This window comes from Cheilinus undulatus, linkage group 14 (assembly GCF_018320785.1).
Source record: "Cheilinus undulatus linkage group 14, ASM1832078v1, whole genome shotgun sequence".
Taxonomy (NCBI): domain Eukaryota; kingdom Metazoa; phylum Chordata; class Actinopteri; order Labriformes; family Labridae; genus Cheilinus; species Cheilinus undulatus.
This window is the reverse complement of record NC_054878.1, coordinates 18,632,039-18,658,426: the sequence shown is the minus strand read 5'-3', so window position 1 is coordinate 18,658,426 and position 26,388 is coordinate 18,632,039. Positions and strand designations below refer to the sequence as shown.

The following is a 26,388-nucleotide window of genomic DNA, read 5'->3' as shown; positions in this document are numbered from 1 at the left end:
ATTATGGCTTTTAATACATAAAGCAGAAATAATGGTGTCCAAAATGACAGTTGTTCATCATGAAAAGAGAAAAGATTTTAAAAATATCTCTCCTGTAATGCTCAACCCACCAGATTGTTCAGTATAATCTGTCATTCTCAGTTACTGTAATATTCACACATTTTAAGACATCACATATTAACTTTGAAAATGAGCTTTTAAAAATAAGCTTTGATTTTCAAATAAACTTATAAGTGACAGCAAAATTCATAATAGAGGCTTTTTTTGCCAAAGAATGGAAATGTATTTTTTATTATTTTTTTTTTCTAAGCAGACACGATAGCTTTTGCTTGCACATTTTGTGAAAACTTGACTGCTAACTGACCTGAATTCATTTAGTTAGTTTTTGAAAACAAGATTATTTTTTAACTGAAAAGGGATAGGAACTTGTGTTAAAGATTGTGCTCTCCTTATGCAACATAAAGACCGCCAATTGCAGATCAATCAGCAGAGACTTAATACCAGTTTAATTGGGCTGACTCTCTCCTTCTCAAGACAATTTGATTCAAATCTCAATTCACAAACTACGATTTGATTCACTGACCATTCATGAAAATACAGAACGATTCCATCCGATCCGATTCGGTTCGTTCTGACATGATCCGGTACAAACTGATTATGGAATCAAAATGACTTTTTGCTTTAACAAAAATGAGAAAAAAAAGGGGGAAACAAGTTTCATTATAATCTAAGTTTATTTTGAGCTTATTCATAAAAGAGACTAAATGCCAGGCCTCCTGTGCTAGCATCCTGAAATTAAATTTAAGAACGTTTCCACATATGCCCAGGTGTCTTACTTTGAAAGTTAGCTGGGAGATTGATATTAAAATGAGTGTTTACTGGTACATGTCGGTCCGTCTGTACCTGTAACTTCCTTGGCATTATTAATCCTGCAAACAGTAAAAACTAAAGATCTAATTTTCCCAAGCGCACATTATAACTAATGATCTCAATCAGTGGGCTCAGATGTATTGATTATGTCACCAAATCAATCACTCAGGTTAACATGTAATGGTTGTAAACCCCGTGAATGAAATGGGCTGTTTAACTGAGGACTACCCCGAGTTTTAACTCAGAAAAGTGTTAATTTTCACCTCTGTTTGTGCTACGTTTGGTGTTAGCATCTTAGCTAAACATTAGCTCTGCTACAGGTGAGATGTATGAGCGGCAGTTTGCATTTCTTTAAAGTGCTATAGAGTGAACATCGTCTTTAATGTTTTGAAAGTCAGTTGTTACTCTTCCAATTGGACTGTTGTCCAGTACAGTGAACCTGACTGGGTGCGGTACTGTCTCTTTTCCCCCTATGTGGCCAAGGGCCAGTGGTTGGAGCGGAAGGGGTTCACGTGTAAAAACATGTACGAAACCTGTATGAGCCTCAGAGGAAAACATAGCCTAAACTAGATGAAGGAAGCACTGACCTTTTGGTGTGGACACAGAACTGAGAACAACAAACCCAGAGGGAGTTCGACTCCTGTCTCTCTCTTTCTCTTTTTTTTTTTTAGAAAATTGTAACTCATATTTATTAAGAAAATATTTAATATCTACTGTATCAATGCAAGAATGTTACGTGTACCTTCATTGTAAACTCCAAATAGACTCAGATGGATGTTTAAGTCCTCATCGGATGAAAATTTGTTTCCGTTTTACGATAAATGGAGTACTTATGAAGTACCTGCTTCCTTTATAAATCATGCTAAGGTTTGTGAGGTTTAAAGCAGATGATTTCATTGGTCATTAAATTACTTTATCATTTGTCCCTGTGGTTTCTGTTTGTAAAAGGCTCGATTTACAATCTCTCAACTTACCAGACATTTAGTCCAAACTTAAAAACACATGGATAGCTCTTACACCAAGTCTGATAATCACAACTCTTTACACTGTACATCTGGGTCTATGTTGAGTGTGGTATTATGAGATGTGATTTTGTGTTGTTTGTACGTTGCTCTAAGGTAACAAGTGCTTCAGCTGCATGTGTCAGCTGATGATTCAGCGCAAGACGGCGATCCAGCCCTGTTTAGTCACTGTGTGTTTCACTGCTGTGACTGGAAAAGGCAAATTTACAGTTGATATTTACAAAACATTTGAGCCCTGCCTTCTGTCAGTCTGCTCCTCTCTCAGGAGTGGTTTTCCAGCGTAATCCTTGGCATTGTCATTATTGACTTTATTTTGTGAATGTCATTTGTAATCAGTATAATGCCTGTATGTCAGTGTTGCATCATGCAGAGGCCTCTCCGTGAGCATGCTGGAAATAGAAACAAGGTCAGAAACCTTGGGTCGATTTGTGGAGATTTCAGTGGACATGAGCCAAAAGTGGAGCGAGTTGCTGGCATGTCTGCAGTGCATAGGAGTTTCATCAGTCAGCACAGTGTGGATAAGATTTTTGCATTTTTTTTAACTCTTTGGCTAAGAGAATACCTTAGTGAATTGAAGTACTGTGTTTTTGTGGATCCCACCATGAATCAAAAGAAAGCAATACCGTAATTTGTTAAATGCTTACGTTGCTGTTTGTTTTAGAAATAAATTATTGATTTTAGGACCTTCATCCATACCTACCATTTTTAGCATTAGTTTCAATACAAAGCTGTTGTCCAGCATTTTCAGCATTTTGCCATTGATTATTATTTTTACATATTTATACTTTATCAGTGACACTTTTATTTTAAATATATTCACATATTCTATGTAAAGCCAGCACAAAGTTTGATATATTAATTTGACACAATATTATTTTAATGTATTTTAAAATATTTTTTTTGTCTTTGAATAAGATATACAGTTCAAGTTTACTAGAGCTTTGTGTAACCTTAGACATAATCCCACCCAAAACACTAAGAATATTAATTATAGTTATGAAAAATATCCTAATTTCAGAATTTGCACACAGGTAATGGAATTGGAGCAGAACTGAAAAAAAACTGGACCGGTGCATCTCTAGTGAGAAGTGCACTGAAACCTTTCACTGATTTCATTCCTCCAAATTGCAGCCGTATTTTAGGTTTTGCTGGTTATCAATTGAGACAATGATTTTTTCAACCGTTACATTCACCTCAACATCTCAGCAAATAACACACCTGCATTCCTAAATTTGTTTTTATGTTATGAGCTGTGACGGAAACTCATACAGTAGTTGCATAAAACATTCTCCATGAGATTCACCGTTTGCCCTTTTGGGCTATAATTTGACATCCTGCTGTGGAAGTTTTTGGTGTAGGATGCATACTGCTTTGTGATGTTGTTTTCTCATGACTCATATGTGACTCACACTTTTAAAGTTCAAAGATAAATTTCACTGTTTTGTACACAAGAATTAAGATCCCCCCAATATGAATATGCTGTGATTGTACTCAAATCTTCTTTCTGCTAAAATAGACGGATGATATGCTTTTTTCTGAGTGATGCAATAAATCGTTACAGTGTAAACCAAAACAGTGAATGGAGGTTAGAGGGCACAGTTGTGTAAACATTCCTGTGGGATGAGGTTTCTATCTATGATTTAACACCTTTTTGATCCAGTATTGAGCTTTCTAAAGGCAGCAGTGTGCCGCATAATAATATTTTGTGCTATGATTGTGCTGTGCTATGCATCACAAAAGCCTTAAGCCCTCTCAGCTTCCACCCTCTCTGCATGACTCTTTACATTTTTGTCTCTTCCTCCTCCCCTTGTTCCCTCCATCCATCTATTTCTCTCTCTCTCTTTAACCTCTGCAGTGTGCTCGTGCTTCTGTTCTTATCTTCCACCCCAGCCTACCTCCCTCTCTCTCCCTGCCATCAAACTATCTCTCCATCTTTACTGTTTGAGGCCACTAATTTGCTCTGTCTGGCTCTCCTGCAGGGCAGCAAAGGAAATGATTTGGAAAGATTTCTGTGATTAAATCTTTTTGCCTGGTCGACTTATAGTTACATAGAAAAAACATAAACGTTTAAGACGTACTCCCACATCTAAAGACTAACTCACCAAAACAGATTTAGTTCAAAGCTACTCACACTTCATTAACACTTGAACATGCTTGTAATATCTTAATCTACAACTGACCTTTCACTTTGGCTAATTCTCACATTCTGACACATAGAGACTTCGTAATGAAGTCATGAGCATCAGGCTGATATAAACGTAGTGTCTGAAGATGTATGAGGAATATATTTGGCTTTTTCTCACTTTAAAAATAAAAAAAGGAGTGTAAAATTTAAATTACAAAAGCTGTTGATCTGCTTCTGCATCAGGAAAACATGTTAACATGCTTAAAAGCTTACTGTATCACACCACTTACAAGCAATGTATCATTATCCCTTATTACAGTACATTTCTGCACCAGTGCCTAACAAAGCTCCACCATCATAACAACTTAAGACATTCAAGCTGATTTGGTGTGGTGTATTGGTGTCCCTGTCTGTTCATTACCGCCACCAAGGAGGTTATGTGATCGGGTGGGTTTGTTTGTTAGTTTGTTCGTTTTTTAGCAACATAACTCAAAAAGTTATGGACAGATTTTGATGAAATTTTTAGGAAATGTCAGAAATGGCATAAGGAAGAACTGATTAGATTTTGAGGCTGATCCGGATCAACATCTGGATCCAGGAATTTTTTAAAGGATTCTGTACTATTGGGAGATAGGGCAAATGGTGGAGGTCTGCGCTGTTACTACTTTACACCAGGAGATGGTGGACATGAGTAACTTCAATCCCAGCAGCAGTTTTTGGTGCAGCAGTTTTTGGGTGTGTTTCTATTCAAAGTTTTGGAGTTTATAGAGTTTGAAAGACGCATGCCCGGTCAAGGAGACGAGTCAGAGTGTAACAGAGAGAAAGACAGCGAGTTGTAGCGAGAATACTCACAATGCTGGGAGGAATAGAGGAATATTCACCCTTTGCCATGACTTCCAGTTGTCCGGTGAGACCATGGGTGCATTGTTGGCACACGCAACGAAGCCAGTGCTTTGCCTCACTGTGTTTCCACCCCACCAGGTAGGGAGTAATCGGCGAATGCCGTGGTGGGGTGCATGTGGGGATGGACCCAGGAATTTTTTGAAGGATTCTTCACTATTGGGAGGTAGGGCCAATGGCGGAGGTCTGTGCTCTCTGAGTGCTTTTCTAGTTTACATTGTGTTATGGTGTTGTGGAAACATGAGAGAGCATGGCGAAGGGAAAAACTCTGTAGTTAATTGTGATTAACCCTTTACCTACTGAGTCTAAAAATGGTGATTTGGACATATTTTGTTATTATAGCTGTAAAAAAGTCAGGAAATGCCCTAAGTCTGAGAGCTTTGGCCCCTTTTTCCAGGAGTACTTGAACTAGACTTTTCAACATCTGGTTAATGATTATTGCACATTATATGAAATTGTCAGCATTTTAAAAGAAGAAAAACACAAAAACTGAAGTTTTTTCATGGCATTTATGAGAAGAAATTTTGTTTTTGCTCGTGAAGTTTTGATTTGACATTTGAAATGTGAACCTATACATGTTTAGAACAATCACCAGTCTTTTTTTTCAGTCTAGGACTCTGGGTGTGCATAACAGTGCAAAAGATAACTACATAGGCAAAAATTAGTGCAAATAAAGGTGGAAAAATGCATTCTCAACATTCTCAAGTAACACATTGTTATTGCACATGACAGACACGCACAAATGCCACTATCGTTTTGAAAACAAAACACCACTCTTGCTCGCTCTCCTTCTACTCTCTTCCTTCACTCTACTTTTCTCACTCGTCTTCTGCCAAAGATGCTGTTTTCATGGTGCTGTTGACATTATCGTAATGTATATACCACACAAAGCACAGATTCTCAGCTCTCTGTCAGTGTTGGAATTTTTTAGATTGAGCAAACTTTCGAGGAGTTACAGTGTTGAGAATCCATGTAGTGGTCTTGCGATACTTCTGGTGTTTTGCTATGGTGTTTTGCTATGAATGCACACATCATATGGTTGCGAGTACCGTAATGAACCATATATGTGCGCATGCCCACAGTTCTCAGCTTTCCAACACGGTTGGATTTTTTCTGATCGGACAAACTTTGACAGATTTAGAGTAATAATACTCCAGACATATAAACACAGCACCGGGTCAGTAGGTGAAGGGTTAATCACACACTCGTATTGCATTTCAAACTGCTTAAACTAAAGGTAATTGGCTTCCTGTCTGTATACAGACCTGCTTCAATGGGTAGAATGAAGATTATGATGTTAACCACAGAATAAAGGAACCTGATATGAATTGTAAAGGACATAAGGGGACAGTAAGAAGTTCAAGTATAAGACCGTAAAGTACAGTTGACTTTTGACTTGTCTGAGCTGACTGAACTTTTCAAAAGTGAAATGCGACATTAATAGCAGAGCAGGACTTATTTGACATCACTGTGGCTACAGGGAGACACTTACATGGCTCAACCAAAGAGTGTGAAAAGGAAAATAAAGCATAAGATTATTTATGATTATTACATGTGTGCACTCATTGTGGATCATAGTTAATCATGATTAATGCAACTAATCTTGACAGCCCTAGTTCAGATGTAACATCAGGAAAATAAATTCAGTTTTTGACAAGAAACTTGAATAAATACAATTGTGAGGATGAGATATGTGTTTGTTTTTTCAGCTGAATAAAGTAGATGTAACAGATGGAATCATGAACTCAAGCTCTACTGAGTTAATACCATTTCTGTTAAAAATAATTTATCATTTCGTCTTTTCACTAAACAATAGAAAAGTATCATTAAGAGTTTGACAAGGTCTGATCAATAAGGTGAAATAATGACTGGTATATTTGTTTATCTTTGGTACTGTTGGTACTTTTCTCTCCCATCAAAAGTAGAAATAACAGATAATTTATCATTTAAAGCATGTGATGTTGAAAAAGTATCAAAGTATTATAAATTCTGAAAACCTTAACAACAAAGTACCTTTGTTAATGCACATTTCACAAGTTCTTCATGTGAAATATTTCAATAATTCATGTTTTTACTAACAAAAGCGCACAGTGATCTTTGTGACCAATTAAATTTGTGTTGGGGTTTTTATAAAGATAAAACTATTTCAAATACAATATCAGTACTTTTTAAATATTTTCAGCATATTACAGCAACACCATAATACTGATAACTGTGACTTTTTAAAATCAGTATAAGGGTGCTTTCACACCGGTCCCGGATCCGAGCGCACTTGAGCCCAAAGTCTGGTTCATCTTGTTAGTGTGAATGCAAATGAACCGCGCCCGGGCCCCAGTTGGGGAGGTGGTCTCGGGCGCGATTCAAGTGGACTCTAGCATGGTTCGGATGAGATGTGAATGCAACCGCGCTCGGATACGGGACAGAACGTCGAATCAGCTCTATTACGTCAGCGTAAATACTAAACTTCTTTCCACAGCGTGGCAGTTTGTTCACATTTTCCCTCAAAAAAGGGCGAAATCATCAGAATCCAGTCAATAAACTATCTGTTGTGACTCACCTTACAGATGAACACAAGTTGGAGTCAGTGAGATGAGACCCAAAGGCAATAAAAGTCTCCCATCACCTCAAAAACCACTGTATCTGCCCAGCACCAGCCTATTTAATCTTCTGAGCTGCACGTAGATGTGCAGATATGAAGAATGAAGTTGCTGGCAGCTTAAAAAGTAATTTAAATCATTCATGGCTGCAGCATGGACTTTTTGCCGGGTCAAAACAAAAACAATCTTCGCTCAGGTCATGACCCCAGTGGTTGCCATGGTAGCTTCTTCTTCTCTCTCCTCCTTGGCGGGGTTGTAAACCAGCTACGTGCATACCGCCACCTGCTGTTTCAGACTGAGTACATACACAAGTGGGCCCAGGCATTGATCGATGTTGCTAGTGTGAAAGCAAGCCAGCGGGGGGAAGGGGGAGGAGGAGGAATCGGGCTATGACGCGGTTCGAATCAAATGGGCCTAATGTGAAAGCACCCTAATTGTGACCTTCAAAGCCAGCACATTTCAACTCCATTTATACTGAATGAGAAACATCACAGGGGCGTATATCATGCCTTGATATCATGGTTTGTCAGTGAGTTGATTTACATACCACAAGTGCACAAAGTGACTATACTGTAGCTTGATTATTGTGCAATAGGGCTAAGTTATCAAAAACAGTCCCAAGCAGCCCTTTGAAGGTGTATATGTGTAAGAGTATGTTTTTTTTTTTTTTCATGGTGGCGGGCTGATGGAGGTTGCAGCCCTTGGGAAGAAGTTGCTTCTCAGTCTGTTAGGCTTTTAGGTGTGAAACCTCCTCTTACATAGTAAGAGGACAGACTGTGTCCTGGTTGTGTTTTGTCCTTGCTGATGTGGCTGCCCTATGTAGGCGGCCAGCACACACAGCATCCAAGTCCAGAAGTAGAGCTCCCGCAGTCATCTGTGCTGTTTGTTGCTGCTATGCTAAGAGCACTAGGCTACGTATGTTGCTGTTTTGATTAATTAGTGTGTAATGGGCAAGCCTAAAACTGAGGTGTAAGCTAATGTTAGCATCTCTTTTCGTTTTGATTTTTGCTAATAAACTCTGCTTGCAGTCTCTTTGAACAACTTCAGCAAAAAGATTACAGACCAAAAAAGTAAACACACTCTCCTAAGTTGTTTTTGTATGAACTGATATTAAACCTTATAAGAGCTAAGACTCACAATTATCAATAAATGGAACGTTTTAAAGCCCAGTATGCAAGATGACAAGTCTTAGCCAGCTGCTAGGTGTTTGCTTGACAAGTCAAGTTTAATTATAGAGCGCTATTCAGATACAGAGGTGTCAAGTAACTAAGTACAAATACTTCATTACCTTACTTAAGTAGAAATTTTGGGTATCTATACTTTACAGGGGTAATTATTTTTTACTTCTACTCCTTACATTTTCATGCAGTTATCTGTACTTTCTACTCCTTACATTTAAACATAGCCTCGTTACTCCTATTTCATTTCAGCTTGTTTTCATTCCGGCTCATCATCGTTCAAAAAAACACAAATAAAAAACCCAAAACCTATCCAGATAAATCACGGCATCCGGATAGAGTGAATTTGATTGTGGTTGGATGAAAAGTATAAACATAATACCATTCTGACACCCTATTGGTTTGTACGCGATCCATTGCACCTTTGGACATGACACAGATCACGTCACACCCCAGCAAGGAAATAACAGATATATGTAGCCTAGTACAAAGATGTTCATGGCAGAGACTCAAGAGAACTGGAACGAAATGTCCCAACCAAGCACCAGCGAGGAGGTTGGTAGTACACATACTGTATATGGTTCTTGAATGTATTTGCATTGTACTAAAATGCGTTTATTTTCAATGGGAATAAATACAGCTGAAACAGGTGCATCCCAAATTTTTCAACATTAACATTTTAATAATACATTGTAGTCATTATGGCCTTTAGGAAAATGTTTTTTTTGGGGAGGTGGGGTAGTGTACTGTGGTAGAATATAATGCAACGGAATGGAATGGTAGAATGGAATGGAATGTATAATGGAATGGAATGGTAGACTAGAATGGAATGTATAATGGAATGGAATGGTAGAATAGAATGGAATGTATAATGGAATGGAATGGTAGAATAGAATGGAATGTTTAATGGAATGGAATGGAGTGGTAGAATGGTAGAATGGTAGAATGGAGTGGTAGAATAGAATGGAATGTGTAATAGAATGGAATGGTAGAATGGAAATGGAATGGTGGAATGGAATGGCAGAATAGAATGGAATGGTAGAATGGAAAGTATAATGGATTGGTAGAATGGACTGGTAGAATGGAATGGAATGGTAGAATAGAATGGAATGTTTAATGGAATGGAATGGAATGGTAGAAAAGAATGGAATGTGTAATGGAATGGAATCTAATGGTAGAATAGAATGGAATGGTAGAATGGAATGGAAAGTATAATGGAATGGTAGAATGGAATTGAATGGAAGAATGGATGTAGCCCCTGTGGCGGCCTAAGCTTTTGTCCTTAATGGAATTTTTTCCCCTTTACATGACTTTTATACTTTCAGTAGTTTTGAAACCAGTGCTTTTATACTTTTACTTGAGTAAAAGCTTGAGTTGATACTTCAACTACAGAAGTCTTTTTAAACCCTAGAATCTATACTTCTACCTGAGTAGTCAATGTAAATACTTTTGACACCTCTTTTCAGACGTAAAGTAGTTCAGAGTGAAACCAGAACATTTATAGCACTAGTGACAGTTGAGTGTGGGTAAAGAAATTGTAGAAAATAGTATGAACAGGAGTGCAGTGTTTGTTTCTACTTTAAACAGTACAGAGTTTGAATCCTTAAAGTTACTTGTAGAAACGTAGAAACATGACGATGCTAGTTTGACACATGATTGTTGCCAGGCAACTAAACAGTGCCTGCCCTTTTATTCAGTGGCTCTAGTTCTGGAAGTAAAATTCACCATGTAAATTCTTCACAGACATTTTGCAAAATAGCTTTTACAACACTGCTTGAACCAAGCTAACCAGCTACCCAAATACTCATGGCTATAACACATTTGATTCGTCTCAAAATCTGTTACATGGACAAAAGTATTCAGCTGTCTGACCGTGACATGAACAGGGACTGTAATGACATTGTATCAAATGCATGTGCTTTAATATGGAGTTGCCCCCCTTTTGCAGCTGTAACATGTTCCACTCTTCTTGGCAGACTTTCCACAAGATTTTGGAGTGTTTCTTTGGGAATCCGTGCCCATTTATTCTGTAGTGCATTTATGAGGTCAGGCATTGATGTTGGCCAAGAAGGCGTGTGTTGCTATCTCCATTCCAGTTCATCCCAGTCCTTGCTTTCTGCTCTGAGGTACAGTCATGTTAAAATAGAAAAGGACCTTCCCCAAACTGTTGCCACAAAGATGGAAGCTTAGCATTGTCAAAAAATGTCTTAGTATGCTGAAGCATTAAGATGATCCTTCAGTTGAAATAAGGGGCTCAAACCCTGAAAAGCAGCCCCATACTATTGTCCTTCCAACACCAAACTTCACAGCTGGCCTGTGCTTGGCATTAGACCTGGTGATATGATTGTATGCTCCTGCTGCACAGTTTTTGTGCTTACATTAATGCCAGTGGAGGTTCAGAACTTTTCAGGTGTGGAATCAGCAGAGTGCTGGTAACTTTATTGACCTCACTCTATGATCGTACATGGTACTCTGCTTAATGGCTGAGTTGCTGTCGTTCCGAAACACTTCCACTTAGTAATAATATCACTTACAGTTGACTGTGGAATATTGAGTATCAGGCACTCATATATTTAAATGAGCATTTAATTTAACATCATTAATGCAACAACCTATATGTATATCATAACCAGTTAAGTTTTTATAAAATATTGTTGCTTTCTCTAGAGTTAAATGGTTTTGCAGGGTCCTTTCAATGTGTTTGTTTCTTTCAAGCTTTCCCCTTTTTATTTGTGTACAGGTAAAATACACCCATGTCAGTATTTGAAGGATTAGTACTGACAGCAAGCAATCTCTGCAGAAATCCTAACAGAGGGTTTCACAAAGTAAGGAAAGGGCGGGGGTAAGGAGAATGACTGTTTTTGTCAGAGGACAATAGCTCCTAGAAAGACGCGACACAATAGTGTCCATTCATAGAAACACCAACAACATCATGACATTTTGTTTCTGTGACTGGACATCATGTTTCAACCCAAACCACAGATACAACAGTAGGATTTTAAACATTTCATGATGGTGGTGGAGGAAAAGCAGCAGGAGCAGCTGGCATGCATGATGTGCCTCACTACAAACTGCATCTTAATTATTGTCAAATCTTACATAAACTTGGTATCACACTTTCTTTTGTGTTTGCTTCAGTTCATTGTTTCCTGTCTGTTGTTTATATTATGTAACCAAAGTGGACACTTGTTCTTTTGTAGCATGTTTGGACAGTTTTGCTCGTTCTTTCCTTGTTTGTATCCTGCAGCATTACAAGGTGAAACTTAGCAGGCTGCAGAGTTGCAGAGTACATAACAACACATCACAACATAAAACATCCCAACAGATTCCGTTACAGCAGCCAATCTGTCTGACTTATCTGGCATACTTCATCTGTGCTGCTTCCAGGCATGGCAAGCAAACCTAATTGATCACTGAACGTGCTTTATAACACCCACTATGATTATCAGTCAGGTTTTATCCCCTGCTATTGTGTGCTTTAAAATCGTTTATTGTATAAATGTGATACTACGTTCACAGACTTCCCTCAGTGCTCCACAGGGTTCAATCTGAAAGGCCTGGGTATTGGATTTAAAGCCTGGTGGGAAATGTTGCTGAGATACTGAAAAATCCTGAGCCACATGCAGATAACTTCAAGGTTTACTGCCTGTTCACTGTAAATTTATCCCTACAAATCTCTACACATAATTCTTGTTTTTGTTGTCAAAAAACGTGGTTTAAGTTCTCTCACTAACTTTTGCAGAGTGAAACAATCTGTTTTCCCTGCTCCCTTTTTAAATTAGTAACTATAAAGGTCTTTAAGTTGAAAAGTCATTATCTAAAATTCATATGTACTTACCTTGGATTTAAACACCTTAAGGTTCAACTTTTGACATTAACATCATAAATATGAAACAGAGGTGACGGTCATGCAGGAGCAAGAGAAGGTTAGTACAACAAACATGGCAGCACCAGGGGCAATAATGAGATGGGCATGACACATGAGGTTTGCAAGAAGTGCTATATGAAGATAAAAATACTGCAGAAATACAACCAATATGAGGACAAGACTAATGTTAAATCAGCTAAACAGTTGAAAAAATGGTATAGATCAAAATATATTGCGGTATATGGTATCGCAATACTCCTTGTGTTGCAAAATGTTTAAAATTGCAATAATATTGAATCGTGACTCAATTATCTTGATAATATAGTATCATGGGACCACTAGTGATTCCCAGCTCTAGTATTTAATGTATCAGATCGTATTGTATTGTTTCCAGTGTATTGTATTGTATCCTATTGTCTCTTATCGCATTGTATCATATTGAATGGAAACCTATCGTGTCGTATGATATTGCATCTTATTTCATTTTATTGATCCCATTGTATGTATCACATAGGATTGTATTATGGTATCATATCCTACAATTTAACATATGGAACGTCACTTGTTTAAATATATCACATCATATTGTAAATGTTTTTATTATATATCATATTGTATCATATCACTCCTGCAGCCTCTGTCCACCTCCAATCTAAAACGGAGCTCATCACTGTTATATTGACATTCAGAGAGGCTTAATAAAGGTTGTGCTTGACATTTTTTCTTCTCTGCACCTAAATGGCATTTTTAAGTAGCCTTGAAAAATTCATGCTAATTAAATGTCAAAACTTTGATACACATTTTCTTGTGAGCTGGTGTGAAAGCGCACATTTGAAACATATCACAGTTTTATTTCTGTTAAGCTTGAGTTAATATGACACCTCTTATATGCAGTTAGAGATCAATGTATGTGGTCTGTTTCATGAAACAAAACAAACTGTAAAGGAGGACAAATTAGAGAAGGGGGGTTAAAAAAATCAAAATAGGAAGGCCTCTGATAAGCAATTAATTAATAAGAATAATAAGTCTACAGCTCTTATGGCCTACATTACAGACATTGTCCAGGAATGGATTTCATCTGTACTTTAAAGTTGATCAATAAGGTCATTAGCAAGAATATTCATGTATGTCTTTTGTCTTTGTTTCCCAGGTTTGCCAGGGTTTTCCAGCATGTTTGGGAAGAAGAAGAAACGGCTGGAGATCTCCGCTCCGTCAAACTTTGAGCACCGGGTCCACACAGGCTTCGACCCGCGGGAGCAGAAGTTCACAGGACTTCCACAGCAATGGCAGAGCCTCCTGGCAGACACTGCCAACAGACCTAAACCAATGGTGGACCCTTCCTACATCACCCCCATCCAGCTGGCACCAATGAAGGTAGAGTGTGAATGGACAAAGGGCATCAAAGTGGGGGAAAATTATTATTTATTGTCTCATCCTTTACCAAACTAATTTTTATTATACACATATATTTGTGACTTTGTTCTTATTCACCCTCCGCACACCTGGTACATTTAAACTAATCCATGCACTCATTATTTCCCCCAGACTTTACTGTTTAAACGATCCTCTTCATCTTTATGTCTTTGTCTTCTCACTCTGTATATCTCTCTCTTGAGTGTCTCTCAACCCCATCCTCCACCTGTTACACTCTTGTTGTCTTTCTTTGTAGATAATTCTCCAGTTCCATTTGGCCACTTCACACTTGTCAGATCGCCTAAAAAATGAAACTGTAGTTGCTGTCTTTGTGTATTACAGTGCTTTAAACTGGCATTAAGCAATTCTGAGTTTTTTTAAGAATACCAAATAGCCTCACTTAAAATAAAAACAAAATAATCTCTAGTTTTCTTGAAGAAGTTGAAAAATACTGGTTCATTTTACACAGCAGGACCAGTGCTTCTAATCAACTGTATGACTTATTAAACTGTTTTCTTAAAACAGAAAAAGCAAGATGCTACCCCAGTTTATATCACTACAAGGCTGTTTCTATTCCCCCAACCAGGTCACTCATTTTTACTGTAAGACTCAACAGAATTAAGCCAAATAAAGGAAAGTGCAAAACATTGTTATATAGTTATATAGTTTGAAGTAGTACTGGGCGATTAATTGAAAAATAATGAAAACCGACATTTAAGGCCAATAACCAGTGTAAACTTACCATGTCGGTTATTTTTTTGTTTTTTTTTGCCACTTGTAACTCTTCTATTAATGCACCATAGAGCACATTAAGTGAGAGACAGTCATGTGACACCGCCCCATCCAACGCTACATGGAAGCCCTCAGAAGGAAAACTCAAACTGCGGGCATGCAGCTTCCTTTAGTGCATTGCTTCTGTTCTACAGCTTGTAACAGTCAAAGTTTAGCAAATATGCTCCACAGTAATTATCTTACACCAGCCCAAGTTACAGCCTTCTCCGTATGGTTGAGCCTCACTACTTCATTAAAAAAAAAAAACCTACAAACAAGCTGTGACAAACAGACTGTGCTCTTATTATCAAATGTAGAGGTCAAGAACTGAGGTAGGGGGAGTCAAAGGGCAGAGGGCTGAGCATCTAGCAGCTATATCTATATATATATATATATAGTCATATTTCTGTCCCTGAGCCATTCAGTCTATTTACAATGCAGTCATTTTTGTTACCATCAAGGTCATGTTGAGAAGCTAAATTGTTAATTCTGTTGTGCTACAATTATATCTTAAACCCCCCTCCTGATTAATCAGCAATGGGAAAATATTTTTGTGTGAGCCATTTTTCCACATTAAACAGCATACTCGTTATGTGACAACAGCTACTGTTAGCATTTAACAAATTGCAAGCATTTTAACCTGGCTTGTAACACAAGCCTTTGATACACTGTGATTGCACAGCAACACTGTAACAAATCTCAGCCATCATTGTACCTTTATGCTTACTCACTGCATCTGCAGCAGTGTTATATTAATGCCCCAGTGTGATTTCAAATTATGTCATGGTGGTGTTGATGCACAGTGTTCAACATACAGCAGGAGCTCCACATTTTTTCACCCTGCTAGCTCTGATGCTACATATGGTCAGCATAACGTCTCTGTTACTGCCTTTGATAATGGATCATGGTTGGAAATGACCTTGCAGTGCAGATGGATTGGCAAGATCCCATGTCTGTTATCAGCCAAATCCATCTTGCAAAGCTCCAATCTGAAACGGTCTGAGAATGGACCGGACCAATCAGCATCATTTGAGGAGAGTGAGGCAGCTGCAGGTGGGCTTTAGTTACACTAGAAGCTTGTAATAACAGCTGCCACCAGTGTAGACAGTTTAGTTAGTTTAGTTCAGTGTAGACAGACAGTAGTGACAGTTCTTTATGAAGTGAACCACATTTCTTCATTTAAAAAATAAATCAAAGAACTGCACTGAAAGCTTTACATGATGGAAAAGATGTTTTCCTCTTCTGTGCTTCAGCATGAGTTTGTGATTATCTTAGATATAGCTTTAGCGCCAATTTTTGTTATATCTGGACAGTATTTCTTTGTTGAAAGAGCAAAGAACCACACTAACAGCTCTTCATGGCTGTGAAGATGTTTTGCACATTTCCTTGCCAGCCTCGACATAAGTTTTATCCACTACAAGCCCCACTAAGCCCTCATAAACTACTATAGTGGCTTAGTGCTGAGCCTACAATGCTGCTCGTGCCTACTACCTCATTTTATCTTCTTGCTCTGATTGGCCCGTGATGAATGTGACAGATAGAGTGATTGTCCAATCACCTTCTGAGAATTTTTTAAAAGTCCTGCCCTTCCCAAACACTGTGTATGGTTTCCCATGCAATGGATATATGAAATAGTCTATCTGGTGTGTCAGGTCAGGTTGGAACGACTTCACCCCACTAGTTTCCCTTTGTGTTACACATTGCAGGCAGGGGTGAAATATTCTGCTTTTATTGCCAATTTGTGAGTGTCAACAATCTGCCAGAAAATACAGCTTTATTATAGAGACAAGAGAGTGGATAGAAGCTGGGGAGAGAGAGAGAATGTGGAGAGTAACATGCAGAAAAAGGAGCCACAGTGAGAATTTGAAGCTATGCCACCTGCTTGCTTTTAGGACAACAGCCTTAATAGTGCATGGCGTACGTGGATAAGACTGCTAGGCTGTTAAGATTAACTGTTGTACACTTATAATTAATAAGTTCTCAAATATGTGGCTTTATTTTAACAAAGGTCAAATGTCAATTAAATGATGTTGATCGATGTTGATCAGCTGAGAAGTGATAAAATGGTGAACATTTTCAGCCACCCTGCACAAATGAATTGTAGTTGAAAACAGCAGTAAGACATTACAGTAATTAGTATGACATCAGATGATAATAGCTGCTAAATAAACATAGTTAAAAGACCAGTGAATACTAATATATATGAAGTACTAATGACACCTTTTGTTTTGCAGATGGCTGCAAATTCTGCTTCAGGGGAAACAAGTTGTTCAGTTTTAGCACTTGATTAACCCATTCACTGTCTGCCCCCTGCTGGTCAAAAATTGCTTAATGCAGCTTTAAAGACACCACCTTATTAAGCTTAAACCTTTCTTCCAAGTCATGACTCGTTTCCATGCTGATCCCCTCTGTGACTGTGATTGTGTGTCTCCTCTTGTCTTCTAACCTTCTGAGTGTCTCCTCTGATGTGTTGTTGTTCATTGGTTTTATCACAAACTCCTAATCACACATGGACACATTTGATCAAATGAAAAGGGCTGTAACTTATCCATACACACCAAACTTTTAGAAAAAGGCTCCTGTTTACATCTCTGCACCTTTATCTGGGTTGTCGCAGGACATTTTATACATTTTGCCCCTTCTCTTATGTACTACAAGTTATAAGATCTTCACAGGAGCACTTCTTAACTTTTGTTTCTTTTCTCTGTCATTGTACTGTCCGTGGTCCCATCATACTGCATGTGACCCACTGCCCTTCAGCTCTGAAATCCTGTGTGTTACAACACCTGCATACATTTTTGTTGACCTTGTTAATAATAGAAGACCACTCACTTCACTCAAATGACAACTATTTTAGTTTGAAAGCTGACACAAATCATGGCAGTGCTTGGTTACATTGCAGATTTTAAAAAGAAACTATTACTAACATTTTTATGAAGCTAACTTTACTTTTAGTCACATTTAGATCCATTAATAAGTAAATACATCAACAAACACAAAAGTAACAGAGAACAGCAATATGCCACAGGAGATATCTCTGAAGAGGGGGAAACAAGAAAATAATTCTCTTGCTCTCTTCACAGATATCTCCCAAGAAAGTCCGGTCATCCGAAACGCCGTTGCCCAAAGTATGACTTCCTCTTCCCTTCTGTTTGTAACCCCCCTCCCTATTTTTCTTTTGGTTTTTTTTTGGTCAGTCACATCTCCATCTCTCCTCCGATGCCTGCGTCCATGCATTCAGGTAGAGGTGATGTGTCAGCAGGAGCAGGGGGAACCACTGGGAATGACTCTACACACATGACATAAAAACATTTATTCCGCCAAAGCCTTGTTTCCTGAGGCTTCATCTCCACTGTCCTCTTTCTCCATTCGCATGATTCTCCCCAGAAACGAGGAGGCTCTCTGTAGCCGCATGTTTCCTTTTTCCTTCCTCTTGCTATGGAGCGCCATTGATAATGATGGTGTGTTAATCATAATGATGATGGTGATGATGATGGGTGCTGAGATATGAAGTGCATGTTGCCATGACAGCTGATTTTGCTCTGTTGAAACTGGTCATAAAGGGATTGCATGTGTTTCTAAGATCCAAATCCTTATCTGAATCAAAACCAGTCTGACTGGTCCTCTCCTCTCCTCTCCTCTCCTCTCCTCTCCTCTCCTCTCCTCTCGAATTTTGAAAGATACCTAAAACATAGATATCCCAGTTAATGTCTATAAATTTTTAAGTCAGGGTAGACTTCACATGAGTTGCTAATTACTAAGGGTGGGAGAAAAAATCGATACAGCATAGTATTGCAATATTTTGTGTGGTGATATATTGTATTGTCTTGTCCACCAATTACCATTTTTTTTTTTTTTTTTATTAATTGCTAATATGAACTGAAGTCTATGATGATGGAAAAACAAAATCAATTGTTTGGACAATTGTTTGCCCAGTGAGGTCTGCACAGGTGACGGTCATAGAGCAGGAGAAAGTTAGTACAACAAACATGGCAGCACCAGGGGAAGGACAGAGGAATGCAGGCATGGCACAAATGAGATGGACATGACACATGAGGTTTGCAAGAAGTGCTACATAAAAATACTGCAGAAATACAACAAATATGAGGGCGAGACTAATGCTAAATCAGATAAACAGTTGAAAAATGGTATAGATTGCAGTATATCGCAATATATGGTATTGCAATACTCCTTGTATTGCAAAATGTTTAAAATTGCAATGATATTGAATCGTGACTAAAGTATCATGATAATATGGTATCGTGGGGCCACTAGTGATTCCCATCCCTACTAATTACTGATAATACATGTTAAGATAGGAAAAAAAAATGTACTGTGTCTGGTCTTTGTGGATTAAATCCCATCATGATGTCTTCACATATTCAAAGGGGTAATAAAGAGTAAGGCTGAAAGGAGAGTCAGATATCCCCACCATCCAACCCCAATAGCATTAAAATGCTGGTTGTGATAGTGAAATTTTTGAAAGCAGCAAGATGATTGGTTGATTTATGCTAAAGAAAAGTGTAGTTGGATTAATACTTAACGAGTAAAGCCCATGATCATCTGATCAGAGATGCAAAATGAGATAGAGATTGAGAGCTAAGAATGATGAATGAATGACTAAATTGAAGAAAATAAAACAGTCTTACTACTTTGATGTGAGCTGAGCTTTATACATACAGTGCATTCATAAAGTATTCAGACCCCCTTCACTTTTTCAGTTTTGTTGTGATTGCAAACTCCAAGAAGGCTGTCGTGTGTTTTGATCTGAGGAGAGGGTTCTGTGTCGCCACTCTGCCATAAAGCCAAGACTGGTGGGGGACTGCAGTGATGGTTGTCTTTCTGGAACTTTGTCACATCTCCACACATAATCTCTGGAGCTCAGTCAGAGTGACCATCAAGTTCTTAGTCACCTCACTTACGAAGGCCCTTCTCCCTACATTGTTCAGTTTGGCTGGGTGACCAGCTCTTGGAAGAGCCCTGGTTGTGCCAAACTTCTTCCAGTTAAGGATCAAAGAGGCTACTGTGCTCTTGGGAACATTCGGTGCAGGTAGTTCCTTTGACCTTTTGGCTTGGTTTATGCTATGACATGCCACTGTAAGGCATTTTATAAGGAGGTGTTCCAAATCATGTTCAATAATTTCATTGCAAGTGGACACCAATCAAGGTGTGGAGACATCTCAGCAAAGATTAAGTGAAATGGAAAGAACCAGAGCTAAATTTTAAGTGCCTTACAAAGCATCTGAATACTTATGCACAAGTGATATTTCAGGGTTTTTTTTTTTTATAAATTTGGCAAAAAAAATCTAAAATTCTGTTTTTACTTGGTCATGATGGATACTGAGTGTAGATTAATAAGTATACAAAAGATTTTTTTCGACTGTAGCATCAGCCTGTAACACAAGAAAATGAATAAAAGAAAAGGTGGTCTGAATACTTTCTGTATGCACTGTTCATATGTTTTGTTTTTGTTTTTTTGAAAGTGTGTTTATTTACTCTTGAATATCATATTATGTCTCAGATTGTTGTGTGCCATGGTGACGGATATAGACCTTTTTGTTTGAGGCAACCCTGGTGTCTTGGAGGGAATAATGAAAGTGCTGCATTGGTTTTTAAAATCATCAAAGTTCATGGCATTGATCCATTTCTTGTTGTGTTTGAAATGCCATTGGTGAGAAATATCGTAATTGAGTTTTGATATTTAAATCTTTTCCCACAGAAAAAAAAAAAGACAGGAATAAGTTATAGTTTGTGTACCAACTATCCATCCATCCATTTTCTACACCTGGGGGGAGGGGGCTGGGGCCCTTTTTGCTCTGAGTGAGATCAGCCAATCACAGATACGATACAGATCATGTTTGTGCTTTGAAATTGCTGCTGGTTTAGCCGTTGGTCAGTGTACTGAAAGTAGAAGAGTAACGTGATAAATGCTTTACTTCAGTTTGTCTAACAAAAACTTCCAAATGCAGCAAGAGATCAACAGTATGGACAACTGAAATACAAAATACGATAATTCATTAATTACACATGGTCATTTATGGGTATTGTTGTGGGTATTCATTGTCACAATTATCAAGAGACTTAGAATATTTCACCTGTTCAGGGGGCTAAGCATTTCAAGTAAACTAATAAATAAAAAGTTACAGGGTGCATGTTGAGTCTTATTAGAAGTTGATGAATCAATTTAGCGAAATTAAGAAGTGTTTTAAAGTCTTAAATGCAAGACTGTAAGGTCTAAGCTGTTCTACTTCTAAGTTTGAACTGCAGTGCAAAACTTGACCCTAAACCACTACTTTTAGGCTGCTTCAGTAGAAATCAGGCCCCCATTATGTCTGCTTTGTGGTATCAAACCAATGTCTTTTTTTCTCTTAGTCTAATGTCAAAGTGCTCCATGTAAGCCTAATTTGTTTACAGTAATACAAAATACCATCAACTTTTTCTTTTCTATTCCTCCTGTTACTGTTTTTGGAGTTTCTGATCACTTATGAAAGTAAAAATGTGATTGCCAAAACCCTTCAAATTAATAGACTTTAATAGGACTTGCTAAATTTTTCATATCTTTTTATAGCTCATTGTTTAAGCATTAATGGTGCAAGGAGGACAATAAAATGTTTGTTATGCTCCTCAGAAACCAAAGTAATAACTCTAGGGAATTTTTTAGCCAAATTAATGGAGGTAGTTTGTAATACACAAGGATATTTGAAAGAGATAATCAAGAGACCACCTTGCTGAAACTATAACTGGCCACTTAAGTTTACTAAACTAAGAAGAAAACAGTTGTGCTGCAGAGCTGAGTACATTCAAGACTGAAATTTGCTCAGGGGGGATGAGAATAACAGACATTTGACCTCCTGACTGAATTAAAATCATTGATCAGCATGTGAATGTATAATCCTCCTCAACCTCCCCAAGAGGAAGAGAAACTCGTGTGAATACAGCTTTAGTTTGAGTCTTATAGTTGAATAAAAAAGCTGATTTGCAGACCTCTGTGCAAAGTTTGATGTTACTCTGAAGTTTCTTAGGTCACTTCACTCCCACGTCAAATCCAAACGATTATGCATCGCTCTCACTCGTGAGAGAGTGCATGCAGAGAATACAGATGAGTGCGTTTGTGTGCTGGTTGTGTTTCAGATTTTTAGTCTGAAGAACCAAGTAAAGAAGGGCTCGGTCTTTCCTCATTAATTTTGAGGCACTGACACAACAATTCTGGATATTATGTAACTGAAACTTGTTTTCTGTTGCTACAAAAAAAAAAAAAACCATTACTTTTCAGATTTTTTAATTAATATGTTTTGGTTAAAATGGGTGGAACATCTTAGGTTAAAATAGTTGGAGCTCACCCTGTTGACTGGCTGTAGTCAGTAGGTTTAATCCCTGCCTTCTCCATGTAAACAGATGAGAAATGGGTTAAAGTACGAAGTTAAACTTAGGGGTCCACTGATATTTTTTTCAGGGCTGATGATACAATCATTAGTAGATCACAAGACAAAAATCGTTTTGTGAAATTGGTGCATTTATGATGATAAAATGTATTTAATGTGAAGAAAGTAAAACTGCGTGATAAAAAAAACAAGGAAAATAAATATAATTTTGCATTAGCTCTATCAACACAAGAAATGGCACTAAGCACCAATATAGATCAAGGAAATAGTAATGATTGAGCACCCAGACATCAGTGTTGATTGGCTAGTACTCTGGTTACCTCTAGTCAGTCAGATAGGAAGACACAGTAGATGAAATAAAACAGCAGTACAGTTAAAATGCCAAATAACAGCCTTGATAATCAACCAGGCAGATAATCTGTTGATCCCTAGTTAAAGTACACATCACATAAACTTTGGTCGTATCAGGATTGTGTCTTGAAAGTCAGTTCTCAACTGGACGGACAGTATCAAGAGTACAGCGGTTCACAGAGGCCAAAGTTTCTCTCTTTCCTTTTCATATCCAGGTATAGCCTTTAAAATGTATAAGCATTGTTGATGTTGATCCTGCTTTACATCCAGAGGCCTTTAAAAAAAGGGCAGAGAAGGTGAGGCGAGGAATAAGAAGCTAGTGGCTCTTGTAGTTCTGCTGCTATTGCTGCAGAAGTTGATTTTACTTCTTTGTGTCTATTGTTGCTCTTGCTCTCTCCTCTTCTTCATTGGTTGTTAAATATCAATTAGCAAGCATTTAAAGCCACCTAGATTACTGGGTAATACTGTTTATTGACTTTTTTCCTTATTCAGATGTATTCATTGTGCACTGAACCATGACCGTTTGGGGCAATTATGAATACCATTATACACCTACACAATACAGTTGTAAAACTTTCCATAAACATGAGTTTCTGCTCCAAACCGGCTCAAGAATCTTTTCTGTGGTGGACTGTGCTGTTCTAAGGGATCTTTGACGTCCTCTATGTGCTTTGGTTAATGAAGGGGGCGTGGCATCAAATTATGTCACCAGCGCGAGATGCTACTGCCTGAAAAGGGGTTATTTTGGCTTCACTTTTGTACAGTGGAAGGTGACAGAGGTGCGCTGTCCATATACATATACAGTCAGTGGTATTTGCATGCATTCGTGTGTATGCCAGGGCTCTCTCTGTGTCTTGTGTCTGGTAAGGTGGGTTGGGTTATTTGTACGCTCTCACTCATGGACTGCTACACTCCTACCTCTGGTAGCCTTGACACATGATTGACATATGGCTTCCTCTGCCTGGCAGACTCCCCCAGCTCTGGCTACTGACACTGTGTATGTGTGCGTTTGTTTGTGTGTGGAGGGCAGAGGCAGTAGCCTCCACTAGTCTGGCGGACCTCCAGTGCCCGTTCTCACCAAACAGAGCAGAGGGACAGAGTACAGTAAAAGGTCAATGCTGTGCATTTTGACTTGTCTGTGTGCATCCGTACATTCTGTTGTGTGTGTTTTGTCCACGGTTTTGAGAGGTTGATGCGACCATCATGCTGAAATAACTACTACCTCTGCCCTCTGGCTTGTGCGCTCATCGTTTATTCACGAGGCTTGTAGCCTTGTTGTCAGAGTGCTCATCTCAGCTGAGCATTAGTATTGCTCAAAGCCTTGGCGCTCATCTCTTTTTCTCCCCCCCTTGTGCTCGTCACCCCTCCTCCCCCTCCTCCACCCGCAGCCCTCAGCTCACATGCTAATCCAGAAGTATAGGCTGACACCATGCCCTAACAGCATTTCCATGTTTTAAACATTGTGCTCATAAAGCTTCTTCTGCTCTCTGACAATCTGAACTGTGTAAGTGTTTATGTATTTGCGTACGTGTGTGGTGGTAAGTGCACTGTAGCTGCTCAAACAGCAATTTCAAGTTGCACTTGCTGATGTTTACATGTGGATGGTTGAATTGTGTGTCTAAGTGTGCGTGTGGCCGAGGATTACATGTGTGTTAATGTGTTGCATTCATTAGCAGCAGCAGGGCCAGTGTCGTTGCTGTTATTAATGGCCGTCTCATGTTGCACCTTGACTCTGACACCCTCAAATTGCCGACTCCTGTGGAGCTGTGGAGGTAATTTACCATGATGGTGTTTGCGTGTGTGTTTGTTGTTATGGTGTGTGTAAGTACAGTGTATGTGTGTTGGCCTGTTTGTGTTAATGCAGGCTTGCTAATGCTGTCTCTGTGTTCCTGTTTTCTCATGTTTCCTCTGGCGTGGGCCAAAATTAGATGACTGGGTGCTTGTAAATGAGATAAAGAATAGCTGTGCTGGAAAGGCTACAAGTGGGAAAGAAGAGGAGTTTATAGGCAGCAGATTCCTGTGTTAGTTGTTGTTTTTGAATTTTATTACCTGCTTCAAATAAATACTTTTCTACATCACCTTACTTGGCACATCTTTCCTCTGCTGTTGGTACTTGCTTTAGTATGCTTTGAGGGGTTTGTGGGGTTTACATTCATTGCATAGAAAACAAAACAACAACAGAGTAAATCAATTTGACAAAACTGCCATTAGTATTGGGGTAACACATTACAAAGTGATTCTTTAGATTACTCAAATTACTTTTTGATGTATAAAGCAACATAACGTTCAAGTAGCATGTTACTTTTTCATAAAAGTAAAGCATTGCTGAAAAAAGGCATGTTTCCCTCTTCTTTTAACACAGCAAACAAAATCCTTAAAGCACCTGCACTGTCTCTGTTTCCCCGTACTTGTCAGCATGTAGCTGTGTACCAGTGAAACAAACACAGTTCTTAACAACTCACGTCAAAAGCTTATTCAACTAGAGAGATTGTAGAAAGGATTTATTTATTTCAGAGGAATTTCCCTATTATGTTACATTTTTGGGAGCAGGGTAATATAATTTAAAAAACCTGTGTTCTGTTGTTTAAGTTGAACCAGCTGTGCCAAACCAAGAAATTATCATACAAAATGTGCTATAAACTTTCCTCCACTCTGTGTGTGTCCATAGGTTTGGTTCATCAGCAGTTTGTTTCATAAAAGTCGAGCATAACCTAGCTTTCTGTATTCACCCACAAACCTTAAACAGAGACAGAGACAGCGAAAGCTCAACGTTAATTACACCATGTATCAAAATGATCAACACTGGTGTTTTAGTGTTATTAAACTGTGTTGTGGATTAATAGCTCCAAAAAACATGTACAGGAGGGATTTTAAAACAGTTTTTCTCAGTGCAGTGTCACAGTGAGGGGCAGGATGATTGCACATGGTGTTTAGAATAATTTGGTGTGATTTTCCACAATGCTAGTTAGGACTGGATCTGAAAAATTGATTCTCCAATTCAGATTGATTCTTTAATTTAATTTACGGTATTGATTCATAAAATCCAGGGATTGGTCTTTTAATATCGACCTTCTCCTTCACGTGGCGGCTCCTCACGCTTCCAATCTCTGGCTGAAGTTGCTTATGCAGCTTGAAAGTTGACCTACACTTATCAACTCTAATCAACTCTGATTCTCTGAGAATATTGAAATGTTGATGCAAAATAGGTCTTACAACTAAAATATCCCTGCATGAATTGATATTGAATCAGATCGGAGCGATTGAGAAGGGCGGGACTTTTCTAAAACCTCTCAGAAGGTGATTGTATGAACATTCTGTCTGTCACATTCATTATGGGCCAATCAGAGCAACAAGACAAAATGAGGTAGTAGGCATGTGGAGCTCAGTAGGAACTTGAGCTTGACAGACAGGTGCTGCTGTAGATTGTAAACAGTGGCGCTTGCTGGTGGATAGAACTCATGTTGAGGCTAGTTGGTAGAAGTTTGAAAACATCACCTATGCCAAGAAAAGCTTTCACTGTGGTTCTTAACTCCTCTTTCCATAGGAAAAAGCAATCCAGATCTAATCAAAAATGTTGCCGAATATAAATCCGAGCTAATAGCTTCACTGGCAGCAGTTATTGCTAATAGACTGCAATACAACTAAACCTTGCTGGTAACAATTGCAAATTCATGCCAAAGTAGGTAGAGAGAAGAGTGAAAACATTTTCTGCAAAGAGAAGCTTTCAGTGTTGTTTTTTGCTCTTTTAAAATAGAGAAATGTGGCCCAGTTCTGATAAAATAGCTACTGTACATCTGAGCTAATTGCTACACAGGCAGCAACTATAGCTTCAGGTTATCAGTACAACTAAACTCCAACCTTAGCTACCACCTCGTTCTCCTCGAATAAAGCTGATTGGTCTGGTCGGTTTT

At 38.5% G+C, this 26,388-nt stretch overlaps 1 protein-coding gene across 2 annotated transcripts in view; it reads left to right on the top strand.

Moving 5' to 3' along the window:
• pak5 (p21 protein (Cdc42/Rac)-activated kinase 5) overlaps positions 1 to 26,388 on the top strand; it is a 78,710-nt gene that overhangs the window by 5,891 nt on the left and 46,431 nt on the right. Inside the window, exons 2-3 of one of the 2 annotated variants that reach the window (XM_041806023.1) lie at positions 13,711 to 13,934; positions 17,828 to 17,872. In XM_041806023.1, the coding sequence (XP_041661957.1) occupies positions 13,711 to 13,934; positions 17,828 to 17,872 (269 nt within the window). The remainder of the gene's footprint in view (positions 1 to 13,710; positions 13,935 to 17,827; positions 17,873 to 26,388) is intronic. The other variant, XM_041806024.1, reaches the window with a different exon arrangement.